The sequence below is a fragment of the Podarcis raffonei genome, chromosome 13 (genome assembly GCF_027172205.1).
Source record: "Podarcis raffonei isolate rPodRaf1 chromosome 13, rPodRaf1.pri, whole genome shotgun sequence".
Classification (NCBI taxonomy): domain Eukaryota; kingdom Metazoa; phylum Chordata; class Lepidosauria; order Squamata; family Lacertidae; genus Podarcis; species Podarcis raffonei.
In genome coordinates this window covers 35,252,292-35,277,291 of record NC_070614.1, presented here as the reverse complement: position 1 = coordinate 35,277,291, position 25,000 = coordinate 35,252,292, and the positions used below count along the sequence as shown (strand labels likewise).

Genomic DNA, 25,000 nt, shown 5'->3' with positions numbered 1-25,000 from the left:
TTTTGAATACCCTCCCTGCAACGGACAGTCCTGCTTTGCCAGTGCTGTACAATCTTATCTAGGATCAGCAGTCCTGGTTCAGTTTGTTCTCATTTGCTAGAAGGAAGCAGAGGAATTATTAACTAGTCAGAAGACAACACAGGGATCTTTCAGGGGGTATCCTTGGTTGTATCTGTCCTAGCAGAGAAAATTTGATTGGTTATCTTTTTCCATTAAACCTTTTTGGGTGCCATTTTTATGGTTTCTTGCCAGGATTTCCTTTTTCTTAAGACACTAGGCATTCTAGCCATGCATGCCCACCACATCTTCATAATTTGCTTGTGATTCAGATCAGGTATGGAAGTCTTTAAAACATTTCCCTACAATGTACTTCTTTCGCTTTTTATTTGATGGCTATGCTTCCTTTTTATACTTAGTTTAGTTTTCCTTTTGTTCTGATGATCGTATGTTGATTTCTTAATTGTTCACAGCTTTTGAGTTCATTTTTTAGGAGAAAGCGGGGTACAACTGCTTAAAACAAACAAGATTCCTCCTCCAAAGAAACGCCTTACTTTTTGCATTTAGTTTCCACCGCAACCCCTTTTAAAGCAGCTATCAGAAATCTTTAGATTCTGAGTAGTCTTGTCCATTTAGTTGGATTTGCTGCGACACTATCCTCTAAAATTCCTACGCAGCTTCATTCTGTTTTATTAATATTGCAATCCCGTACATACTTGACAGTAAGTCCGACTGATATTCAGTGGGGCTTACTTCAGAAGAAACATGCACAGGAGCAACAACTTCTCTATCCCGAAAATGAGCTCTTCCCCACCCGTCTTGAAAGAAAGAATGGCTCTGCTATACAAATACTTCACCACCCTCGAAAAGCAGGATTTAAACAGCCCCAGCCCCATCATGCTTTGCATTAAACGCCGACAGTAGAGCAGACTCGGAGGCTGACGCCCCATGGCAATTACTACAACTCCCAGGAGACCCTAAGTGCAGAAGATTTCTCATTGGTCACAGCCCTCGTTCAAGAGAATAGGCAGAGGTTGATTTTCAAAGAGCTGCAGCAGCAAATTACAAAAAGAATCACTATCGACAGTGCTGTGGGCGTGTGTGTGTGGGGGAATAATCACATGTAAGGGCAAAATGTGAGACAAGATAAAAGGTGAAGCTTGCAGAAAGGGAAGGCTGGCAGTTGTATAGATATAAAACATTTTTATTAAATTTTCTGTTTTACAATATATAAAACATATTTATTAAATTTTCTGTTTTACAATTTAGAATACTCATTTAAACATTCTTAAAATATAAATGACTTCCCTTATTCTCTTTCCATGGTTCATTTTGCATATCATATATCTCTGCATATTTTACAAAAACTAAACCATTTAGTATTCCATTATTACATCCATCAAAAGGGAAGGGTGGCAGTTTGAAAGGGCAGTTCGCTTCTCGCCATCGGAAGATTAGTGGGCTAACTCAGAGAGAGTTTAATCCCGCATAAGTAGGACAGTCAGTAGCAGCTTGCTCAAGCGAAATGAGCCGTGGCAGGAAAAAAGGGAATATCCCAGTTCCCTCTTTTTTGCTGGAACCCATAGGGAAGGCACACGCGAACTTCCACTTAGCGCCACAGTAATGACGGACGCACTCAAAAAACGTCACTGAAGCTATTCCCTGCCACTGGCAACGGGGCAAGGCTTGCCGGGGTTTCGCATCCGGGAACTCGAGCAGGCAGTTCCCATTATGCCAGCAACAGTATGCGGGGATGTGCGGTAGAGCTTGCCTCGACGCGCAAACAGCAGAACGTATGTATGGCCTGACGCGTGTTCAGGATATGTTTAGTGCGTGTGCCCGGGGCACGTGTGCACGCCGGTTATACAGGCGCGCCTACAGCAAATGTGATTCAAGGCTCCAGTAAGATCGCGCACTGTCAGGCCGCATGGCATGTTGGGATTTTGGCCTCTGCTCAGTGGTGCCCGGCCGTGGTGCATGCTGGGAGTGTGGTTCTAAACGGGATCGTTATATTTAATTCTGGTGCAGCATGAGTGTCTGAAGCCTAAATAAACGAAGAACCAAAAGAAGCCCATTGAGGGATGTGATAGTAAATGGCCAATTAGTCTCAGACTTAACAAATAATTTATGCTGTTTCTTCAAAACAACAGATTTCTGCCAGCAAGGATACAAATAGTATTGAAAGTGGGATTGTGTATGACAGTTCACCAAAATCATCATGAATGAAGGACAGTTGGAGGGGCTCTGAGTTAACATGGAATAATTCCCAGCACATTATTCTGCATTCTACTGCAGAATAGAATCCCTTCATCTATAAACGTGTTTAGGGGGAAACCCTATTTTTTTTATCACACTGCTTTGCATAATTGCACGTATTAAGAGCTATCATTATCTTGATAGGTGGTATTCATTGAGGACACCCCAAGCACGTTTGTTCTGTATCCTATGTGTAAGCCCCTCCCAACTCTACAGTTCTATGGTTCTAAGGATAAACCTCTTCTGCAATCCTGAAAAAACAGGTCCACATTTGTGACAGTAAACAAGCCCTCAATCCCATTCACCCCTCCCCCCCCAACTCTTAGGAAAATCTATTAGCTTTGCTGTATGTTGAAGAGCAGAATTTCCACAGAATGTAATAGTACAGTCAAGATAAAGCACAACATAGGAAATCAATTTTTGAGTTAACATTTCTTTTCTTTTTTATCCCTTTTAGTAACATGGCTCTGGTATCAGCCGATTCCCGCATCGCTGAGCTCCTGGGGGAGTTGCACCAGCTTATCAAACAGACACAGGTAACATGGTAGCTTTCCTGGAATTTGAAGCGATAGGAAGTGAGTTGGGTCAGATAAAGAGAGTCTTCTTTGCTTGTGGATGTCCAGCACAGGAGAAGAAAGGGCCTCTCCAGCAGTTTCTTGGGATGGAAGGAACATGGTAGTTTGTGGCTGCCATTTTGTTTTGATGCTGTGTCAAGCATCTGTATTCTGAGGGAGGGACAGAATACTGGTTTGAGTGCGGCAGGTTGGGTGAATATGGTCTGTGTATTAAAGTAGATACTCTGTATAGCTGGTAAAGTAACCCATAAGCTCTTTCCTTCTTAGGAGGAACGATCAAGAAGTGAACACAACCTAGTCAACATCCAGAAAACGCACGAGAGAATGCAGACAGAAAACAAGAGTGAGTTGCAACTCCACTCCACTTTAAAACATCTGCTTTATAGTCTCCAAGACCTCAGTTCTTTCCTGGTTTTTCTATTTTAGATACCACTAGACCATAGGGCTAGGGGTGAGGGAAGAATTGTGGGAGACTGAAACCTTGGCCTCCTGTTTACTGTCTCATCTCCCTGTCTGTCTCCCTCTCAGTTTCTCCATATTATCGGACCAAATTACGTGGCCTCTACACAACAGCCAAGGCTGATGCAGAAGCAGAATGCAAGTGAGTGCAGCACAGTGTTATGTTCCAGTGGGGATACTTTGACTCCCTTAAGAAATTCCCGTTGACTCTCACTTGGGGTTTCTGCCTCCTTTTCTAGCATCCTGCGTAAGGACTTGGACAAGATTGCAGAAATTAAGTCTCTTCTGGAAGAACGCCGCATAGGTGAGTGCTGCAAGGTCCCAAGAAGGCAAGATCAGTTGTGTTGGGTGAATAGCTTTAGAGCTCTGGAGCAAACAGCTTCAAACCATCCCAGCATAAGCCAACAACATTTTAACTAGCCAAGGGTGCAGGAGAAATAGAGGGCCGGTGGTGTATGGCTTTCCAAGGTATTTCATGGGCAATCTTTGGGTGAGTTTGATTTCCCTGATCGATGGTGTGGTTGAAATAAGTCAGTTGAGGGTCCTCTCCTCTCTCCAGGAAGGAAATGGGGAATGGCTAAAACAGAAGCATCTTGTCAGCCATTGTGATAAAAAGATGCTGGACTAGATGGGCCATTGGCCCGATCCATCAGGCTCTTCTTATGTTCTTAAGAGCTTCCTGGACACTAACCAAGCCCTCCTTGTGGTTTCCCTCTCCTCTTAACAGCTGCCAAGATTGCCGGCCTCTACAACGACTCGGAGCCGCCACGCAAAACCATGCGCCGCGGTGTGCTGATGACGCTCCTTCAGCAGTCGGCCATGACTCTTCCCTTGTGGATTGGGAAACCTGGAGAGAAGTGATTATTCAGGGGGCGCATGGCGGGTGCTGGGGACCTCTCCTGTGTGTTTATGCTTCAGCCCTGCTTACAGCCGCTTCTCTCTCCCTCTCCACCTCAGACCTCCCCCTCTCTGTGGTGCCATCCCTGCCTCTAGCGACTACGTGGCCAAGCCAGGCGACAAAGTGGCTGCTCGTGTCAAGACGGTCGATGGAGACGAGCAGTGGATCTTGGCTGAGGCCGTGAGCTACAACCACGCCACCAACAAGTGAGTGTGTCTGGTAGATCTGGGGCTACAGGACTGCGCTAGAAGGCAGTCTGGGGTTCCATGTCCTTCAGCCACAGGTAGCATTCGGCTTGGGGAGCCCTGTGTTTGGACAGGCATCCAGACCCAGGAATGGGTGTTTCAGTCACCAGAAGTTGGATTTTGAAGTCTGTGGTTGCTTGGCCTTCCCTGCCTAAAGCCTTCAGGAAGAAATGTATTGTCAGAAAGGATTCTTCAAGAGGTCTGGTGGTGGTTTGGGCATGTCTGTGTGCCATTGACTGAGCCCAAATTGATGTATGAATGAATGCAATGGTCACCTGGAGCCTGTTCTCTAGGAGGTGCTGAAAAGTGAGCAGCTACATCTTCAGAGAAAGAGGCTTTGTGGTGGCCTAAGGCAGGCATGGGAACCTTTGGCCCTACAGCAGTTTCTGAGCTGCAACTCCCATCAGCACCAGCAAACAAGACCAGTGGCCGGAATTGATGGGAGTTGTATTTCAACATCTGGAGAGCCAAGGGGAAGAGGAACATTGCGGAAAAGCCTGGTTGGTTCCTGCTGTCCTTTTTGGAGGTCAGCGCTGGGTGTGTGTTTTCTCTGGTGCCTTCTTTGACACAGAAGTAAAAGTTCTGTAATGAGCAGCTCTGAAGTAGGGCAAGGTTATTTGCATTCCCAGAATTGTCTTCACCAAATGGTACTCTTGGAGGTTCTGAGCTGAGGCTCTGGTCTGTGTTTTGCTGGGTGGCCCAGTTTCTCCTGGCTCACCCTGGCTTTGGACATGCCATCTTCTGGCTTCATAGCCCAGAGCCTCATTTTCAGAAGCGATGAGCTATTGTGCATCAAATTTCCACAGCCTCTTATTAGACAATGCCAGGCCATGCTGCAGGCCAGGCCTACTTCAGGAAAGGTCCTCTACCATCTTGGTGGAAATTGCTTGTTAGCTTTGTTGTTTGAAGTATAAAGACTGGCACACCTATTACTATTATTTTTATTAATTTTGATTTATTGGCTGCCTTTCACCCTAGGGTCCCGAGGTGGGCCACAGTAATTTAAAATACAACGTCAAAAATGGTTTAAAATAAATCACAAACACAACAATCAAGTGGGTCCTAAAATATATATCTCAGTAGAGGCATGTCCTGACAAGTTGCTGTGACCATTCCCCCTCCCCCCTTATTGCCGCTTTGGTTCTGATAATGACTTTCTAACAGAGAAGATTCTGACTTCAGCAGCTAAATGATATAGAATAAATTATCTAGGCATTCTACATAGGTAACCATACCACAAAACCTGTGTTGCATTTGTGTTAGGTGCAGAAACGTTTTCTAAAGAAGATGGATCCTAACTTTCCCATGCACACCGCTTGGTGTCCATGGGAAAGTTGGAATCCACCTTCCTTTTTCTTGTGCAGCCATATGGTTTTGCTTACATTGAATTCTCACCTGCCGTGTTCTCTTCCCCAGGTATGAGGTGGATGACATTGACGAGGAAGGGAAAGAGTAAGTGAAGAAGAGACTCTTGAAGGGGATGAGGGGATGTCAGATTTGCCCCCCGCCCTTAATCTCTGCTTCTTCTCTCCAGGCGCCACACCTTGAGCCGCCGCCGCATCATCCCCCTGCCCCAGTGGAAGGCCAACCCTGAAACAGACCCTGAGGCCTTGTTCCAGAAAGATCAGCTGGTCCTGGCCTTGTACCCACAAACTACCTGTTTCTACCGAGCACTTATCCACACTCCTCCACAGCGGGTAAGGAAGAGGCCACAGGACAGGGCAGCTGAGACTCCGAATCCTTCTCTCCCATTGGTCTTGCACTGTCTCCTACAGGCCACCATAAAAACCACCTTGCCCAAACGAGACCAAAAAGTCCATTTAGCCTGGCATTCTGCTTCTGACAGAATCCAGCCAGATACCTCTGAAAAACCCCAGTCTATCCCTTGATAGCCATCTCTAGCGGTTTGTTGTCAACATCCGGCTCTGAACATAAAAGTTTTGCTTCTTCTAATAGCCACGGAGGCCTACTGCCCATGAATTTTGTCTAAATTGTTTTGGAAGCCATCTAACCTGCTTCCCACATATAAATCTGCCTTATATGGCGTCAGTTCATTGGTCCATCTAAGCCGAGCAACGCCTGCCCTGGCTGACGGCTGCTTTCTGCCAGAGGTCTTTCCATTCTCCTGCTATCCAAGCATTTGAAATGGAGATACTGGGAGACTGAGCTTGGGTTCTTCAGGCAAACTGTGAGCACTGCTGCAGCTATAATGGTCTCCTTTGGATGCGGGGCTAAACTATGGTTTGGCATTGTGTCCTAACCTTCTTACACTGTGGTTAGTCTTACTGAAACGAGCCCTCTTCAAACCACGGTTGATTCCCACAGCCATTGCAGGAGGAGAAAAAAGGGGAGCTTGTTTATGAAATGCTGAACTGGAGTTCTGGTTGCATCCAAATGAAGCGAATGCATGTGCTGCTGTCATCTAGCACTTCCCCAATGTGGGGCTTTATCCTGTGTCCCCCCGCTTCCCACCCAGGGTCTTTGTGCCTGTGATTCTGTGAATTGCAAGTGTTGGAAGGTAGCAGGGGCCTGGGGCAGGGACAGCCCACTTTGACCAAGTCATCCTACAAAGTATTGGTTAACATTGCTCTTAGGGTGAATTTCCTCTGGGGTTATCTGTTGAGGTCATGGGACCCAGGGCCTTTCCCCTCTGTGAGATAATGCATAACTTTCTCCTCTACCACTCTCTCTCTCTCTCTCTCTCTCTCTCTCTCTCAGCCGCAGGATGATTACTCTGTGCTGTTTGAAGACACCAGCTATGCAGATGGCTACTCTCCACCCCTCAATGTGGCTCAGCGCTATGTAGTGGCTTGCAAAGAAACAAAGAAGAAGTGACAGCACCCTCTAGTGGATGCTGGTGGTGTGGCATGGCAAGGAACCAGATCTCTCAAATGGGACTGTTACAATTGCAGAGTTAATAAAACAGAAACTGATAGGTGCAGGAGACAGGTTTTTTAATCCAGAGTAATATAGATCCCATGTCCCCTAACCACAACAGCACACTGCAAAGGGATAGAAATGTTTTACATGAATTCTGTACTTGTGGGAATTAAGGCAGAGCTTTTGACTTGTGGGCAAGCTTGGGCTTCAGACCAAATGGATTCAAGGCATTGGATATTGAGCAGCCATTAAATCTCATTTGGTGGCTTTGGGCAACTGAGCATCTCAGCCTGGCCTATAATAATTTTTATAATTATAATAATAATAATTTTATTATTTATACCCCACCCATCTTGCTGGGTTTCCCCAGCCACTCTGGGCGGCTATATGGGTGTTGGGAAAAAGAGAGGGTGAGGAAAGAGCCATGTGTGCTGCCCCAAATAAAAATGTCATTCACAAAATGGTGGTCTTGCCAGCCCAACATCAGTGCGGCTGGCTCTGGATTCAGAGTTTAGGATTGTGGGGGTCTTCATGGGGAGTGGGATATTAACATTTTCAGGCCTGGTGTCTTTACCAGCTTAAAATGCACCTAAGTCATTCTTGATTTGGATCAAAACTGGTTTGGTGGGAAGCTCATCAAAATTTAGCAATTAATAAAGAACAGCAGGATATTTGTGAACTGTGGCTGCTGTCCTGTGTAGATGCTTTCCAGACCAGTGGGGGGGGGGTTCGCAGGATACAGACGGAGCAGGAGAGTGCCCACAGCCTCAGTCTCTCTCTGAGGCCCCACCCCTCTCCATCACCTGATTCCTATCAGCCATAAAAGGCCCTTGTTCATCTCATTTTTGGCCTCTCTCCTGTGTGGCTGTGAACTTTGCCAGTCAGTTTTAAGCTTGTTAAAAATTCATTTAATCTTTACAGGGTTTGCAGATTAACACTGTTAAACAGATCCGCCCAGCCACTGATAAAAACACTGCCAAGACTTGAGCAGGGTTTGATACCTTTGCCTCAAGTTTGGTTCTTTGGCATTTTGTCGAATAAACAAGGTATTGTTACAAGTTTGTGTGTGCTGAACCCCTTTGATCCCTGGAATTAGGCAAGTGTTAAAAACTAATCCAGCCAGACTAGTCTGCAAAGGAAGGGGCTGTGGGAGATGCAATTGGGTGGAGCCCCTCCCTCAGCTTGTGAGAAGGAAAGTCAAGAGTTGAGAGTTAGGAGTTATGTGAGCTAGAAGTTGTATGCAAAAGCGACATCCTGGAACAGCAGAGAGCACCATCCAAGATCTCTGCTTGAATCCAAGGCTGTGGCTATAGAAGAAACAAGACCCTTTTGGGGTGTTGATGCTTTGAACCCCTCCATTGTAGGCTCAGGCTGTATATGTGTGTAAATAAGTCATATAACACAAAGACACCACAGTCTTCCCTGAGCCTGATTTCAAAAGGAAACACGAACCCGGGGTAAGTGCCTGGAATCTTGCAGCACTCAGAGATTGGGGTGGACAAACACACTTCCGAGTTGAAGTACTTTCAAGATCCCACCACCTCCCCAGTGACCACGAGATGATCCTCTAGGCTCCACCCCTCCTCAAGTAAAAAACTCAGAAGTTCCCACCCCACGGATCAAGCACTTTTAAAAATTGTGTTGGCCAATCCATTTGCTGGTGGAGGCCTCTGGCTATCTAGATTCTGTATTTCTCTCTATTCTACTGCTGGGTGATTCAAGCTTCTTTTAGAGAGAGGCTGTCATACCCAAAGATGCGTATGTGTGACAATTCCAGAAGAGAGCGGTGCAAATCCTACGTTTGCTAGTTGGTTCAGCATTTGAAAAATGTAAATGCTTTCTTTTTTTAAAAAAAAGGAAAGGAAAGCAGCCTTCTTGCTCTTAAGGCTTAAAAAGTATTGTTGTGCACAGCCTTACTCTTCAAGCAGTGAAAGATTCCAGACCAACCCTCTCCTCTTAACAAGGTTCTTCCAGGCGGTTGAAAAATCTCCCGTGAGAAATTTCGGCTCAGCTCGATTTTGCAACATCAAATTGTTTTCAAAATTGCGCACAGCCATAGGCAGGCCTGCCAAACCAAAGCTAGCCAAGGGGAGGTTATGTTGTTATTGTCTCCCTCTGGGTTCTTGAACTGATGTGTGTGTGTTGAGATAAAAAAAATAAATCGTCCAGTAGCACCTTAGAGATCAACTAAGTTTGTTCTGGGTTGTGTGTGTGTGTGTGTGTGTGTGTGTGTATCTCACCCCCACCTTGATTTTCTGCCAGGATCTGCCTCAGTGTGTCAACACATAACGGGAGCCAAGAAAAGACATCAGGCAAGAAATGCAAACAACCGCACCCCAAACTGCGAGTAGCTCTGCAGCAGGAGAGGGACAGAACAGGCTTGTGGAACCATCTTGTCTCTAGGCTGGCTGAGGGTCAGAGAACTCAGGATAGGGGAAGAAATTCACATTATCAGTTCACATTATCGGATGAATCCACCTTATTTTCCCTTTCCAAAGCAATGGGCAAACAGAGAGGCAGCTGTCCTTCACACTTCTTTGAATTTTAGTGTGCAGTTCTCCAGCCAAGTCATGTGTACAAAAATGCACATATGTCAGAATAACACTAAAATCCATTTTATCTGGGAAAGTAGAAATCTTGGGGGAAATATGTATTGCAAAAATATTGGGCAAAATTATGTTCAAAGAGGTAAAATCACACTAAAATACCATACTGATTAATCTTCTTTTTTTAAAATTGCAAGCTAATCTGGAGGACTGAATTTAAGAATGAGAAAAATGAGAAACTGAGCGGAGCTAAAATTGAGGGATTTGCCCATCCCTATAGAGGATGTCCTTTCCCCCTTCTTGAAGGGTTGTCTGGTCCAAGTTGGATTCAAAAGATAAATAACCTTCAGAAGGGAAAGCAGAGCAGCATCAGAAGCCTTGAAATGTCCCATCAGCATTTAGCACTTGAAGAGTAAACAAAGGAGGCCCATAGCAGGTCACCTGGTCAAAAGCCACTTCCAAGCTGTTGCCATCTTTCAGGTGGGCTTCAACTGCAGATTGGTAAATTCAGGCTGTGCAAATCAAGTGGATTTGGACCTCTTATGTAACAGCCTCCCTCAGTAAACAAATTAAGAAACTCAAGAGCAAAGTCAGCAAAGTGACAGGAAACTGCACTGGATAACAATTGCCTGACCCAATGTCCTATTAATCTCCCTGCCAACAAGTCAAAACCAATGCTCAATACTCTTTATAACTACCCTGAAAATTTGTGCAAAATAATTAGGACGGATACTCAACAGGTCGCCTGGAAACGGCCACAGTGTGGTGGTGAGATGTGTTTCGTTTATATCTAAAATTACAGTGGTACCTCAGTTTACAAACTTAATCCTTTCTGGAAGTCCGTTCTTAACCGAAACTGTTCTTAAATCGAGGCGCGCTTTCCCTAATGAGGCCTCCCGCTGCCAGTTCCCTTCCACCATTTGGCTTCCGTTCTTAGACCGAGGTAAAGTTCACAAACTGGGACACTACTTCTGGTTTTGTGGAGTTCGTAAACCGAATCGTTCGTAAACAGGACTGTTATGAAACCGAGGTACCACTGTATCCTTCTTAAGATTGCATCAATGCCTATAAATTAGCATGTGCAATTTTTTCCCATGCCTGTGTCCTCTCTTGAAATGATGTGTTCCCTCTTTTCTGGCAATTCATAAGCAGCCACCTATTTGTCGCTCAGTTCCAATCATGGACTGTTTTGCTGAAAGGAGGTGGCTGACAGCCAGACTGAAGCGGAAATCGAGGCTTCCCGTTGGAACAATCTTTCTGAGACGTCTCCATTTATTCAATGCTTTTTTTAAAAATGTCTTTTCTGGGCCTGTTTTCATGCTTCTGATATGTTTGATTGCTGTCCTGAGAAATAAGTTGCAGTGTTTTTTGTTAGTTTTAATTCTTTGGATTGCAATCCTATAGTCAGCAACTTGGTATTAAGTTCCCACTGAACTCAATGGGATTTAAAACTTCTGAACAGAAGCAAAAGGTTGTGTTGTTAACCATTCATTATAAACTGTCCCGGGACGTGTTGAAACAGAAGGGTAGGGTAGCGTTCAGCGCTTTCCACCAAATAAATATATGATGAAATACGGTGTATTGCAAAAGCACAGTATATTTCAATGTCACCTAACCGCCTCTGTACTTGCAACAAGTTTATAACATTAAAAAAGCCGTCACATGTTGAAGCACATTGCTGTAATCCTCAAAGGGGAAAATCCAGTAATCCTCTGGCGAATTCTTTGCATCATCTGTGGGAAGGGTGAACTATTAAGGTAGTTCCAACAAAAGGCAAATCCTCTCAGATCATGTGCTGGAAACTGTAGCTCTAAAACTTAGCAGAGGGCCAAAACAGGGTGTGAGATCAGTTGTTTCCTCACACATACACTTTAAAACAGCCTATCCCGCCCCTCCCCAGTTTTGACTGAAGCTATGTCTGGGGGGGGGGGAGCAGAGGGGAATAAGACAGTTGCAGTTCCTATCTGTGCTCTCTCCACTGCCCCCCCCATAGAGGTCCACTTTATGAAAGTGTGTGGTGAGATCTCCTACATCAAATCTGTTCTTGCAGGTCCTCAGCTTCAGCTGCAAGCCCACATCAAGCTCAGTTCCAGCTCTGCAGTATACCGGTCTGTTAACTCATTTTCAACCTCCTAGACACATGACCCCCCCCCCACACCTTAAATTCCTTTTCTCAATAGTCAAGATCACAGCAGGGCGGTCATGTGTCCTACATTAGAGAGGGAATCCTCTATTTTTCTCTGTTTGAATAGCTATTGAGTCCAAGTCTGATATAAAGATTATTTATTTCATAACATTTATAAACCTTACTTTTTAAAAGACATCTGAAGGCAGCCCTGTTTAGAGAAGTTATTTAATGCTGTATTGTTTTTAACACTCGATTGGGAGCTGCCCAGAGTGGCTGGGGAAACTCAGCCAGATGAGCGGGATATAAATATATTATTATTATTATTATTATTATTATTATTATTATTATTATTATTGTTATTCTAATCCTTTTCTTTTTCTTTACAGGGCCATTTAGATGAATGCAACTGGTGTGATGTTTCTGACTTTCTACACAAGTGTTTGTTTAATTCATAGCTTCCTTAAGTTTTTCCCCACACTGAAGTTAAGGGTTTAATTAGGGGATTAAGTTTTGCTGCCTATGTATGTGTTTCAACAGTCTTTGAATAGTTTTGATGGAATACAATGGTACCTCAGTTTAAGAACTTAATTCGTTCTGGAGGTCCGTTCTTAACTTGAAACTGTTCTTAACGTAAGGTACCACTTTAGCTAATGGGGCCTCCTGCTGCCGCCGGGTCGCCGGAACACAATTTCTGTTCTCATCCTGAAGCGAAGTACTTAACCCGAGGTACTATTTCTGGGTTAGCGGAGTCTGTAACCTGAAGTGTTTGTAACCCGAGGTACCACTGTACAATGTTTAAAGTATTATTTAAAAAACTAAAAAGTTTGGCAATGCTTAGTGTTCCAAGGCTGTTTCAGTGCGAGGTGGTTGGTGCCTGGTTTTGTTTCTTGTTACACTCCGTCCCCAAATGACAGTAGGAAGAGTACAAGGCAGGGAAATTCAGCTCATCCGACTCCTTTGCCCCTTGGGATGCTCAGAGCACCACCTACTTGGAGGAAACATAGGTTCTGGCTGGAAGGCTGCAGTCCTCTCAGGGTATAATGATGATTATTTCCAGATGAAACTGCACATTCCACATGTCATGTGCTTTTTCTTGAATATAGCCATCAGCTCAAAGATATACTTACCCTTGAAACTTTGCTTAGAGCAGGAAGGTACCACAAAGCTCATTCGGCCTAACCCCCTGCTGATGCAGGAAATCATTTGCTGACACTCAACACTAATGTTGTTAAATTAATAAAGGACGAGAACGAGAAGGCTTTTCAATAAAAGTATTTATTAATGGTGGGGATACGAGATATGAGCAGAGTATAAACCTGACGATTTGGGACCTTTTGTTAAGTGCACGTCATGCACTCTGCTTAAGTAATGCAAAATATATGTCTCTGCTAAAATTCTATAAAAAGTGGGCTTCTTTGAGACCAGATCGTTCTATTTTTAAAAAGCCTCTCCAGGGTCAAAGCAGGACAGAGAGAGAAGAGACAAAAAAAAAGAGGCAAAAAAAGAGACGTTCCGTTTGGAATGTAGCAACCAGATTTTCTTGAACGCCTTCCTGCATCTGCTGTCTAGGAAGGGAGGTCAAGGATTCACAGCTTACTGGGCTATAAATTGAGCTGAACATTAGTTTGTGGTTGTTCTAGACACAGCCTGATAAGCAGTGACAGCTCCAAAGCTACACAGTGGCTGGAAAAACTACATAGCAGCACTTTGGGAAACTGGCTGTTTCTTGAAGGGGTCATGAAGGCATCTTGGCTTGATCTTCATCTTTACACCATCAAGGCACATGGTGGCATCTTCCACAGGGTGTTCTCCTGGCACCAAACAGTTTACAATCTAAAACAAACAATGGGGAGAGCAAGGGAGGGAATGATGTGGGCAGATGCCATCGCATTCATATCCACACCATTTAAAAGGACACTTGTTGCCCCAAAGAACTCTGGGAATTATAGTTTAATCCTCACAGAGCACTCTTGGTAAACTACAGTTCCCAGGACTCTTGGGGCGGAGGAGTCATATGCTTTAAATGTTGGTGGGGATGTGGCTGTATTTGAAGCTTTGTTACCTTAGGAAGGGACGCGGGTGGCGCTGTGGGTAAAACCTCAGCGCCTAGGACTTGCCGATCGCATGGTCGGCGGTTCGAATCCCCGCGGCGGGGTTCGCTCCCGTTGCGCGGTCCCAGTGCCTGCCAACCTAGCAGTTCGAAAGCACCCCCGGGTGCAAGTAGATAAATAGGGACCGCTTACTAGCGGGAAGGTAAACGGCGTTTCCGTGTGCAGCTCTGGCTCGCCAGAGTAGCTTTGTCACGCTGGCCACGTGACCCGGAAGTGTCTGCGGACAGCGCTGGCTCCCGGCCTCTAGAATGAGATGAGCGCACAACCCTAGAGTCTGTCAAGACTGGCCCGTACGGGCAGGGGTACCTTTACCTTTACCTTTACCTTAGGGAAGGAAGATTATGAGATTATAGGCCCCAAAGGAAATATGGGTTTTGAAGGAAGGGGAAATAGTGCCAGCTCCAGATTCCACGGGGCCCCCCTGCTCATTTTCACTGCTGTTGCTGTTCCCCATTCACTAGTCCTCTTTCTCTGGGCACTGCTCAAGCCACACAACTGCCCAGAGGGAGCAGGTAAGGGAGTGGAGCCTGCTGTTTCTCCTTGTTGGGGTGGCGGGTGGCGCTGTGGTCTAAACCACTGAGCCTCTTGGGCTTGCCAATTGGAAGGTCGGCAGTTTGAATCCGTGCAACCGGGTGAGTTTCCATTGCTATGTCCCAGCTCCTGCCAACCTAGCAGTTTGAAAGTACACCAGTACAAGTAGATAAATAGGTACTGCTGTGATGGGAAGGTAAACAGCATTTCTGTGCATTCTGGCACTTGTCATGGTGTCCCGTTGGCACCAGAAGCAGTTTAGTCATGCTGGCCATGTGACCCAGAAAGCTGTGCACAAACGCCGGCTCCCTCGGCCAGAAGCGAGTTGAGTGCCACACCCCATAGTCACCTTTGACTGGACTTAACTGTCCAGGGGCCCTTTACCTTTTTACTTTCTCCTTGTTCCTGACACTACTCACTTGCTAAGAGGGGACAACTGAATGGGCAGCAATGGTATGACCCTCAGCAAGTGCCCAACTATGTTGACCTCTGACACCAGGACTGAAATTTGGGGAATGGGTGAACTGATGAATCCTGTGTTCTCTCTCTCTCTCTCTCTCTCTCTCTCTCTCTCTCTCTCTCTCTCTCTAACACACACACACACACACACACGCCTCTGCTAGACCATTGCTATTTTGGGGTGGGATTCAATCATATACCAACAAAGACAGGGTGCACCATTATAGTTAATTAGGCAGTCTTGAACAACAAAACCACTTATCCAAAGATCAGACTTTTGCAATGTGAAAAGTAATGCAGAAATCCACTTTTTGCAATAAGAAAAGTGATGGGAAGTGCAGAATAACACTTGGTTTGAGCTCAATAAACAGCTCTTCTGGAAGTGTCCACCTACACACCAGCAGGGAATGTCAAGGAAGAGTTGTCCACTAGGGAGAAAGCTGGATAGTATTGTGCATGTTCAGGAGCGTTTGTGGACATGGGAGAGAATCCAAGAATCATGGCTTCCGTATTTTGTCTCTTTTCTATTAACTCACCTGAAGATCTGTTCATCAAACAAGAAACCCCGTGGGCGGAATTGATATTAAGAATCTGAAGCAAAGGTAGTAGATTCCATAGAATGGGAATAAAAGGCGACTCACCCAAAAAGGGAAGTCAGACAGATCAAATTTCTGTCCGGAAGTGCAGGGTCGTTCCTTCCATCTGCCTCTTGTAATCAGCATCAAAGCGCTCATTTTGAGCCACTGTGAACTTGTTCTTCCAATCGCCAGTGATTCCTGGGTTGAAATGGGAGTCAAGACACTAGCAATTAAAGAGGGACAAGATAGACATGAACATTACTACCTAAAGACCTGTCAAATATGCTGGATAAGAGAGGAACGGGGAGTTCCTGCCCTTTCCACACCGTACTCCATGCAGCAATACACAGTTGCAGATTCCATTTGTTTGGATTTTTTTTAAAACAAATAATAATAATAATAGGGTTTTCAATAATAAATAAATACATAAGCAGAGGAAGTGATCTGCAGGCCCTAATTGTGATGATGTGATGACGATGATGGTGGTGATGCAGATGATGGGGACATTTGCCTCCTCTAGTAAGCTGATCCCTTTTTGGTGCCCACTCCTTAAGCCCTATGATGCCTCAAGACCTCTTCTGAGCAATAGTATTGTTATGTGTTTGTGGGTGCCAGACACCAAGTATTAAAAGCTAATCAAGCCAGGCTAGCTTCCCGATGAGGTAACCGCCTGGCTGATGGATCATTAAGAGAACAAAGGCAAGGCGGTTTGTGCTAGATGACAAATGGGCGGGACCCTTCTCCAGCTCTCGGAGAGTTAGAAGGACAAAGCCTGAGATTTGGGGGCTGGGTTTGCTGTGATGTGACCCGGAGGAAAAAGCTGCAGGCTAGAAAGACAGAGCGAGAGAAAGAGTTGTGGCTGATTTCTGCTTGAATCCAAGCCTGTGGCTGTGGTAGAAACAAGACCCTTTTGATGTACTGATGCTGTGAACCCCTCCATCGCAGGCTCAGGATGTATATATGTGTAAATAAACCATATATCATAAAGATACCACAGTCTCCGCTGTGCCTCATTTCCAAAAGGAAACACAGACCCTGGGGTGAACCCCTGGAATCTCAGCCCTCTTCAGCTCATCCCTCCAGCTGTCAGTGCAGCTTACCTTTCCTCATGAAAGGGGAGATACTGTGGTCCATAATCGTGGCTGGGATGCTTGTGTAATTGGCCATTTGGTTCTTCTGCATCTCTTTGAAGGAGGTGTGGTGAGCAATCTTCTCGACCAGGCGGTCATCAGGGGGCCTCTCCAGGAATTCCATTACTTTTCGGATCTCCCGCTGAGGATTCTAGAAGATAAGCAATGATCGGGGGTTGAAGCCGGGGGACTTGGGTTAATAAACTAATAATAATAATTTATTATTTATACCCCGCCCATCTGGCTGCGTTTCCCCAGCCCTGGGTTGGGAAAGGGAGGCAGGGGAGAAGGACACAGTGTACAGAATGGGAATACCCAGGTGGACCTCCCAATTTCCCAACCTGGGAACCGTCATTTGGTCTGGTGCACCTCTTGAATGTGGCAAATGATGCTCTGGCCCTCTAGACACCACAGTTCCTTCTGACACACTGCATGCATGCACGATACATTCAATATGTGCTATGTTTACACTCTGAACATTTTGGTGGCTTGGCTTGCCGTTGCAGCAGAACTGGCATTGAAAGGGTTATACCGGGGAGGGCCAGAGACCTCTGCTGAATGAGGGGTGGGAACCTTGCCTCTTTCAAGTCTTCATAGAAAAGGTAGAGCATCTTATGTTCATTCCTCTTGTCCCACCAGCCTTTGACATGGTCGTACCAGGATCCAAAAGAGACTGAGGAAAGAGAGATTATGGGCTTCCGTGAGAACCTTTCTAGAAACAAGGAAATTCTGGCCTCTGCTGGGTAAAGGCTGCAACTCAGTACTATAGCTTCTTCTTTTTTTCTTTTTTGGACTGCAACACCCATCTTCCCTGACCATTAGTCAGGACGGCTGGGGCTGATGGAAGTGGTAGTCTAAAACACGGCACATTTTCCACACACATAAGGATCAAGGTTCCATCTTCAGAACTGGGGATAGTCTGACAGACACCTTGAAGAGCTGCTGTCAGTCAGATTATCATATAAGGGAGCTTCATCATTTGTTTATCTCATTCTACCACTACCTGCCCAGAAGCAATGGGAAGCCAGAGGAGCAATGCCTGGATATGAACCTTCACACTCACAAAGCTCCTCCAAACCAGGTAAGATCTATGTAAAACACTTGCTCATAATTCCATATGGAATTTCATAATTTCTACATGGTCTATATAGCAGGTGGGTCCAATGACATCTAGAAGATCACAAGTTTTCTGTCCTTGGCTTTCAGGGTCATTGCCCTTGCCTTCTGCCTCTGTCTCATCTCCCACAGTCCTTACTGTCTCCAGCCATAAACTTCTCCAGGAATTCGTCCCACGTTCCCGGATCAGGATGCACTTTTGCCATTTGGTAGAAGTAATAATACGAGACAGCCACGTCTTTGGCGTTTCTGGCCACGTAGATCATCTGTAGTGCAGAAAGTAGCATGCAGATTAAATGGATGATCAGCATAATTTATTCTGCTTCTGTCAGTCAGGCAGAAGGGCAAGGGGCAATGCAAAGGTTTTGAAGTCCCTCTCTTTGGCCACTACAAAATGCTGCAAAGTCCTCCCCACCTCTGGTTTTTAAATTTTTACATTGCCCATAGATTTTCAAGCCTGTTTTCATATGGACTAGTAACCTAGATTTTTAAAAATAAAGTATTTAAGTATCTTTCATATATAGACTAGAAACTTAGATTCCTTTTTTGAAAACAGTAACCTTCTTCTGCATGGAATACACAGCCCTGCTGGCAACTTTGTGGTCCTCCTTTCAGATTAACCCTCCAGCCCCTTTCTTCCACAGTGACCTCTTTCAGATCCCGCTCTTGCTAGATTCAGGTGCCCATATACCCGCTCACCTTGCAATCCGTTTCCCAGAATGATTTTGGAAGCAATTGGACAGGAAGATGTGTTTTAATTAGACATGGCCGAGGTGCTTTTCTGAGCAGATCAATGCCTGGAGGGAGGGAGGGAGGGAGGGAGGAAACAGAAGTCAATAAAGAAGCTTCTCCTCTCTCCATCTTTTACGACCTGTCCCCACAGCATACCTTAGGGCGAGGGACTCCTGGATTGCTGGCCTTCTGGGGTGTTTTACCTTTGGGAACTCCTTCAACAGCAAACTCCAAGAAAGGGACTCGCTGGTAGATGGGTTCGTGGCTGCATTTCTCCACGTTGCCTTCTTTATAGATCAGGTCGATGACCTGGCTCACCCAGGTAGTTCCTGAAAGGGCATGAAGGGGTGTTTTGCATAAATTCTCGATTGCAGTGCAGTTAGGGAAACCCAAGACTGCGGCTGCATACACCCTACATTTAAAGCACATGCGAACTACCTTTCCTCAAATAATTCTGGGTGCTGTAGTTTGTTAAGTATTTCTGGGCATTGTAACTTTGTAATGAGTCAATTACATTTGCCAGAACTCTTTAAGGGGGTGGTGGTGTGCTTTAAAACGTATATATGCCACCTGAGGGTACATATACAGTGGTACCTCGGTTTAAGAACAGTCCTGTTTACGAACTATTCGGTTTACGAATTCCGCAAAACCAGAAGTAGTGTCCTGGATTGAGAACTTTACCTCGGTCTAAGAACGGAATCAGAACGGTGGAAGGGAACCAGCGGTGGGAGGCCTCATTAGGGAAAGTGCAACTCAGTTTAAGAACGGTTTCAGTTTAAGAACGGACTTCCAGAATGGATTAAGTTCGTAAACCGAGGTACCACTGTACACCATACAGTCATGGCTGTAGCCCAGGTGGGGGCACTGCCCCCCAAATCAAGTAAATAAATAGAAATACTTAACTAACTGACTAATTGCATCACAGATATTTCAGTTCTGCCCCCCCCAGCATAAAGCATGCCCCCCTAAAATAAATCCCATGAATACAGGTAAAGTACATATCCTCCCCAAAAGAAGTCTGGAAACTGTGTGGTGGTGGATTGGGGGAGGGGAGTCCTGTTTTAACTATTTATTTGACGCAGGTGACGCTTTGGGTTAAACCACAGAGCCTAGGGCTTGCTGGTCAGAAGGTCCACGGTTTGAATCCCCACGACAGCGTGAGCTCCCATTGCTCTGTCCCTGCTCCTGCCAACCTAGCAGTTCAAAAGCACGTCAAAGTGCAAGTAGATAAGTAAGTACCGCTCCGGCGGGAAGGTAAACGGCGTTTCCATGCGCTGCTCTGGTTCGCCAGAAATGGCTTAGTTCATGCTGGCCACATGACCTGGAAGCTGTATGCCGGCTCCCTCGGCCAATAAAGCGAGATGAGCGCCGCAACCCCAGAGTCGGTCACGACTGGACCTAGTGCCAGGGGTCCCTTTACCTTTACCTTGTGCTTTTATCTCATGTTTTAATACACTGCCCAGAGATCCTTTGAAGAATGGGCGGTATACAAATCTAATAAATAAAGTAATTCTTAGTGTAAGGATTAGAGATATATCACAAGTGTAATATGGCACTCTGCACGAGCCCAAAATTTGCCCCCGCCCTCCAATGGATCTCCTCTATTTTGTTTCCCCCCTCGGTTCGGGGGAACCGCTTGCACAGCCCTAAATCTAGCACTGACAACAACTGCACAGCTATGTCCCTGTTTTCACCAGGGAAATACTTGCTTCCCACCTCGACAACCGGCATATTTGTACAGCCACAAGTCTGCAAAGAACGTGATCCCTTTTAAGCTCTCTTGGAAGCCATTGCTATTTGGAGCCTGTGTTAGACAATGTAACATTACCTCAAGGGCATAGCACCTTTTCAGAGAAACCCAGAACTGTGGAGTTGGAAGGGGTCCAATGAGCCATTTTAGTTAAGGTTACCAGATTTTTTTCAATGAATCCGGGGACACTTTTCAACTTCAATAGATTTTGTATGGGGACTGATTTGTAAATCCGGGGACTGTCCCCAGGAAATGGGGACGTCTGGTGACCTTAATTTTAGTCCAATACCCTGCAAATGCAGGCATCGCAACTTTCCTTCGCATTGAGTGGGACGCAGCCCAGACATTCACTCACCAGACTTCGGGTACGTGGAGATCAGCAAGTCCCCCGGATGAACTTGGAAGTCCTTCACCTCTTCCAAGACATCAGCAAATGTCTTGATCATGCCAACCCCCTGGACGTAAACCAGCGGCGGGCGCTCAGGCTCTGCATCGGGCTTCATCCTGGCAGAAAAAAGGGGTTAAAGCGAAATGGGCTGCTTACAGCCTTGGGCAGAGTGAGTCTCCTCCCCCCCCCCCGCATGCAAGGAAGGTGTACAATACATGAGTGGAATCTGAGCTTGAAATTCAACCAAACATTACACAACATCTGGCATGCGCTACCTTCCCCTTTGACTGGAGTTGGCAGGGATTTCTGAGGCAGGGCTGAATAATAGGATCAGATAACTGCAAGAAACTGGGATTTCACTGCGAGGGAACTGAAATATCTGCTGAAGAAAAGGGAAAGTCTTACCCCCATCCTCAACCTCATTTGCCACCTGTCCTCTCTGTGTCCTTTTCCGAGGGTCAGGACGGACCAGGATTAAAAAAAACAGCCTCACAATCCCATCCCTTCCTACAAGTCCTCCTGAGTTCAGTCGGTCTTTCTGCCTGGGAAATGGGTCGGCGAGGATTGAAGCCTGCATGCAGGAAAATAAGACCCAGGCTCTCGCTCCCTCTCAGCCTTGAATACTAGTCGTCCACCAGGATATTGGACGGTCTTGCTCTGCCCTCATCATCCCAGGGAGACCAGGAGTCCTGCCTGCCTTGTGCCCTGACAGCTCCTCGCTCCTCCACTGCCCGCAGTCCGGAGGCAGCTCAGCTTCCGCGGGTGTCGCTTACCTTGATCTTGAGGCGCTGGTGATGGTTCGGCGGCTGGCGCTGATTTGGGAGCTGAAGCGCTCCCGAATCCGGTTTGTGGGGCGTGGACCAGGAATGGGCGGAGAAGATCTCCCGGGGTGAATTATTCCGGGGTGGGACAGTGGAGAGCTGCTGGTGGCTTTGCCGAGGTGCCGCTGAGATCAAGGCAACCCTTCTGCTTCAGCAAAGCAAAGGGAAGGGTTTTCATTGTGAAACACTAAATATATATAGCAATCTTTGATGCTGGGAATTCCTAGATCCCCAGCCCCCCAAACAAAAACGAACCCCAAACAATGCTGGCATTCCGATCAAGGCTTAAGGGTTGCTTTCAAGCACGGTGGATTAACGGAGTGCTGCCTCTTTAAGAGCTTCCCAGACCCCCAAGTGCCCTCTCTTCGCTTAGCCCCAGAGAGAATAGATCCCTCTTCCAGGTGTCTGTTCGGAAGGCTGCCAGGGAGCTTATGCAACAAGCCTGTTAAGTAACCTGCCCCTTCAGAGTCACCGTTCAACAGCCAACATAGTTTGGGTTGGACTTTCCTACTCATTTCTACAGGGAAAACACTCTGCACATGCTCAGGAGGTCAACTTTGCATGTTCTCACCTATCAGTGAGGACTGAAAGTGGACTCAATTGAAGATCTGCGGATAGACAGCAGTTTAAAATGGTTTCGAGGCCCCTCCGTGTGCACATGATGAAGATGATGCCACACTCTCTCAGCTCACCACCACCGTGTTAAGTGAGCCCACTAATGGTCTCTTGATACCAGGCTTCCCAAAACAATTTGGGTAGTTTTAATTTGAGCAATGAAAGAAGCCATTATAATGTGTTGATCTGGCTAGAGAAGCAACTTGGGTGTTCTGCAGGGGTCCTGATATGTCTCTGAAGCTGCCATGCCAGTGAGAGCCAGTGTGGTGTAGTGGTTAAGAGCGGTGAACTCGTAATCTGGTGAACTGGGTTCGCGTCTCCACTCCTGCACATGCAGCTGCTGGGTGACCTTGGGCCAGTCACACTTCTTTGAAGTCTCTCAGCCCCACTCACCTCACAGAGTGTTTGTTGTGGGGGAGGAAGGGAAAGGAGAATGTTAGCCGCTTTGAGACTCCTTCAGGTAGTGATAAAGTGGGATACAAATCCAAACTCTTCTATGCCTGCTTGACTACTGGCTTGATTCCCACCTCTTCAACTTGTATATTTTGAAGCACATAGATGTCACAAGAGTGCCATAAAATCTCCATTAGCCTCCCATTTCTGGCCCTACAAAGGTGCCATGGGATTTGTTAGCACTTAGAGAGTTCATACAATGTGTTATATGTTTAGTAGTGTGCACCTGTCTCACACAGGTAAAAAAAAGGGGCCATTTCAATGCACAAACACACATCTTTAAGCATGCTTTGGATAAGTGCAAACATGGCAGACTGCACTCACATGATTGGCTCTGGTTCTCTATGGTATACACCCATACTTGGCTTAACAATCATGGACCACACAGTTGGGGCAAGGTTGAGTAAATATTAAAAATGCTTGTTTTATGGTGTTATAACTTATTTCACGTTTATAGTTGTATATAAATGTTTCAGATGTGTTTATGGGGATGGGAGGAATAATAACATATTTGTTCCTTTGCTCAAGGTGGTTGGTGGAAGGGGTTGAGAAACCTCTGACTTAACAAGGCTGTAGCTGAGAATTTTCCAGAAGCTTCCTACCAATCCAAATAGAGCTGGCCGGCCTACCATTAGGCAGAGTGAGACGGCCACCTCAGAAAGCTGGTTTTGCTTGTCGTCAAAGGGCAGCAAACATCAAGTGCTCAAAAGGCAAACATTTAATTTTTTTACAGAAAATAGGTCTGCCAAGAGTAATCTCAGGGGCATAGAGGGTGGTAGTTGTATGTATCTGAAACAATAGAAAAAAGTTTCATGGGCCATTCCCTCAGAGCAACACCATAGAAACTCTTACATCAATGATATTTTGAGGAATTGGCAAGAGTTAGGCTCTTGGCTGTAGCAGACACAGGAGTTAAGTTGTAAAACAGCAAACAAAGGCCAGAGGAACCAGAAGAAGATACTGCTTCAAAAGCTAGGAGTAAAAATCTTGAAGTGTGGGAAAGATATAAAAATCTGTTGGAACAAAAAACTCCATATTGGTTATCACCGTTGGAGGCAATGAGTGTGAAGAAAGTCAATATGTCAGGGGGATGGGTGACATATGAGAAGTTAATAAGTAAAAGAGAAGGTAAATGGAAGATGAGACCATTCGAAGAAGTTAAGGACCATGTCAATGATTGGTTGCATTTTTTTCAAATTAATGAGATGTTTAGAAAAGATTTGAATCAAACGGGTTTTGCGGATAAAGAATCAAAATTTCAGACAGAAATATTGAACAGTGATTTTAAGATCCTAGCAAAAATGTATAAGATATTATTAGAATGGTGCATGAAGGATGAAGAGGTAAAATCAGTTATGATTGATTGGGCCAAAGATATAGGATATAATATACAAATGGAGGAATGGGAAAGACTATGGAAGGAAGGTTCAAGATTCACTGCATGCACAGCTATAAAAGAAAATGTTATGAAAATGATATATACATGGTATGTAACTCCGGTGAAACTAGCAAAAATATATAAGAAAAGTAACAAATGTTGGAAATGTAAAGAAAAAGAAGGTACATTTTTTCATATGTGGTGGGAATGTAAGAAGGTGAAGTGCTTTTGGGAAATGATATATAATGAACTGAAGAAAATGTTGAAATATACATTTGTTAAGAAATCAGAAGCATTTTTACTAGGCATTACAGGTAATGAGATAAATAAGAAAGAAAAGAAGTTATTTCTATACGCAGTGACAGCAGCAAGAATATTGATGGCCCAGAAATGGAAACAGGAGGAACTACCTACGATAGAAGAATGGAGAACTAAAATGATGGACTATGCAGAACTGGACAGAATGACAGGAAGGATCCGGCATCGACGAGATCAAAGATTTACAGAAGATTGGGAAAAGTTTATTCAATATTTGCAAAAACTGAGTGATAACCAGATTACGTTTGTAAGTTTTAATGAAGCTCTGTGATTGGAAAAGGTTAAAATAAGTATTAAAATGGAATGAAGTTTACAGTAATAACATAAACAATGGGTAGAAATGTGTTAAAAGTAAAAATATGAAGGATTTACAGACAAATTGAGGGAAGTAAAAAAAAAGGAAAGTAAGATGTAATTAAGATGTATGGAGTGTATAATTTTGTTTTGTATTTGAAAATTAATAAAAATATACATTTAAAAAAAGTTAGGAGTAAAAATCCCTGTTTAGGGCACTGCGACTTTGTGTGAGAGCGTGATCTCACATGTTTTGCCCCAAAACGTGTGTTTTTGAGCTCCGTGATATTGCGTAGGTCACGTGACTTGCTTGGGAGCATGGCTGGGAAGATGAACATCCCA

At 45.2% G+C, this 25,000-nt stretch overlaps 2 protein-coding genes across 5 annotated transcripts; one reads left to right on the top strand and one right to left on the bottom strand.

Annotated features, from left to right (window-relative positions):
* The first annotated feature begins 1,668 nt into the window (after nt 1-1,668).
* On the top strand, nt 1,669-7,994 carry SGF29 (SAGA complex associated factor 29). Of its 3 annotated transcripts, none has more exons than XM_053363194.1 (10): nt 1,669-1,790; nt 2,711-2,789; nt 3,096-3,171; nt 3,357-3,429; nt 3,527-3,591; nt 4,015-4,144; nt 4,245-4,391; nt 5,847-5,882; nt 5,965-6,127; nt 7,149-7,994. In XM_053363194.1, the coding sequence occupies exons 2-10, from the start codon at nt 2,715-2,717 to the stop codon at nt 7,263-7,265; spliced, it is 882 nt and encodes a 293-aa protein (XP_053219169.1). In that variant the 5' UTR covers nt 1,669-1,790; nt 2,711-2,714; the 3' UTR covers nt 7,266-7,994. The 3 variants fall into 3 exon arrangements, with proteins under 3 accessions (XP_053219169.1, XP_053219170.1, XP_053219172.1); XM_053363195.1 differs by lacking the exon at nt 1,669-1,790 and adding an exon at nt 1,980-2,086; XM_053363197.1 differs by lacking the exons at nt 1,669-1,790; nt 2,711-2,789 and adding an exon at nt 2,804-2,928.
* A 5,249-nt stretch (nt 7,995-13,243) lies between these two features.
* LOC128400740 (sulfotransferase 1A1-like) lies at nt 13,244-21,975 on the bottom strand. 2 transcript variants are annotated; one of them, XM_053363193.1, is made up of 10 exons: nt 21,553-21,975; nt 21,055-21,158; nt 20,747-20,895; nt 18,845-18,970; nt 18,609-18,706; nt 18,049-18,175; nt 17,372-17,466; nt 16,764-16,944; nt 15,727-15,861; nt 13,244-13,817 (listed from the first exon to the last, which is right to left on the bottom strand). In XM_053363193.1, exons 3-9 carry the CDS (start codon nt 20,892-20,894, stop codon nt 15,749-15,751), a joined length of 888 nt encoding a protein of 295 aa, XP_053219168.1. In that variant the 5' UTR covers nt 20,895; nt 21,055-21,158; nt 21,553-21,975; the 3' UTR covers nt 13,244-13,817; nt 15,727-15,748. The 2 variants fall into 2 exon arrangements, with proteins under 2 accessions (XP_053219168.1, XP_053219167.1); XM_053363192.1 differs by lacking the exon at nt 21,055-21,158 and having other exon boundaries at nt 21,553-21,974.
* Between the last annotated feature and the right edge of the window lie 3,025 nt (nt 21,976-25,000).

Coding starts and splice junctions, on each gene's coding strand:
- SGF29 (XM_053363194.1), top strand. CDS start 2,715: ATGGCTCTGGTATCAGCCGATTCCCGCATCGCTGAGCTCCTGGGGGAG. Junction 4,145..4,244: donor ATTGGGAAACCTGGAGAGAA/GTGATTATTCAG, acceptor TCTCCACCTCAG/ACCTCCCCCTCTCTGTGGTG. Junction 4,392..5,846: donor TACAACCACGCCACCAACAA/GTGAGTGTGTCT, acceptor TCTCTTCCCCAG/GTATGAGGTGGATGACATTG.
- LOC128400740 (XM_053363193.1), bottom strand. CDS start 20,894: ATGAAGCCCGATGCAGAGCCTGAGCGCCCGCCGCTGGTTTACGTCCAG. Junction 18,971..20,746: donor CTCCACGTACCCGAAGTCTG/GTGAGTGAATGT, acceptor ATGCCCTTTCAG/GAACTACCTGGGTGAGCCAG. Junction 17,467..18,048: donor GAAGTTTATGGCTGGAGACA/GTAAGGACTGTG, acceptor CTCTTTCCTCAG/TCTCTTTTGGATCCTGGTAC.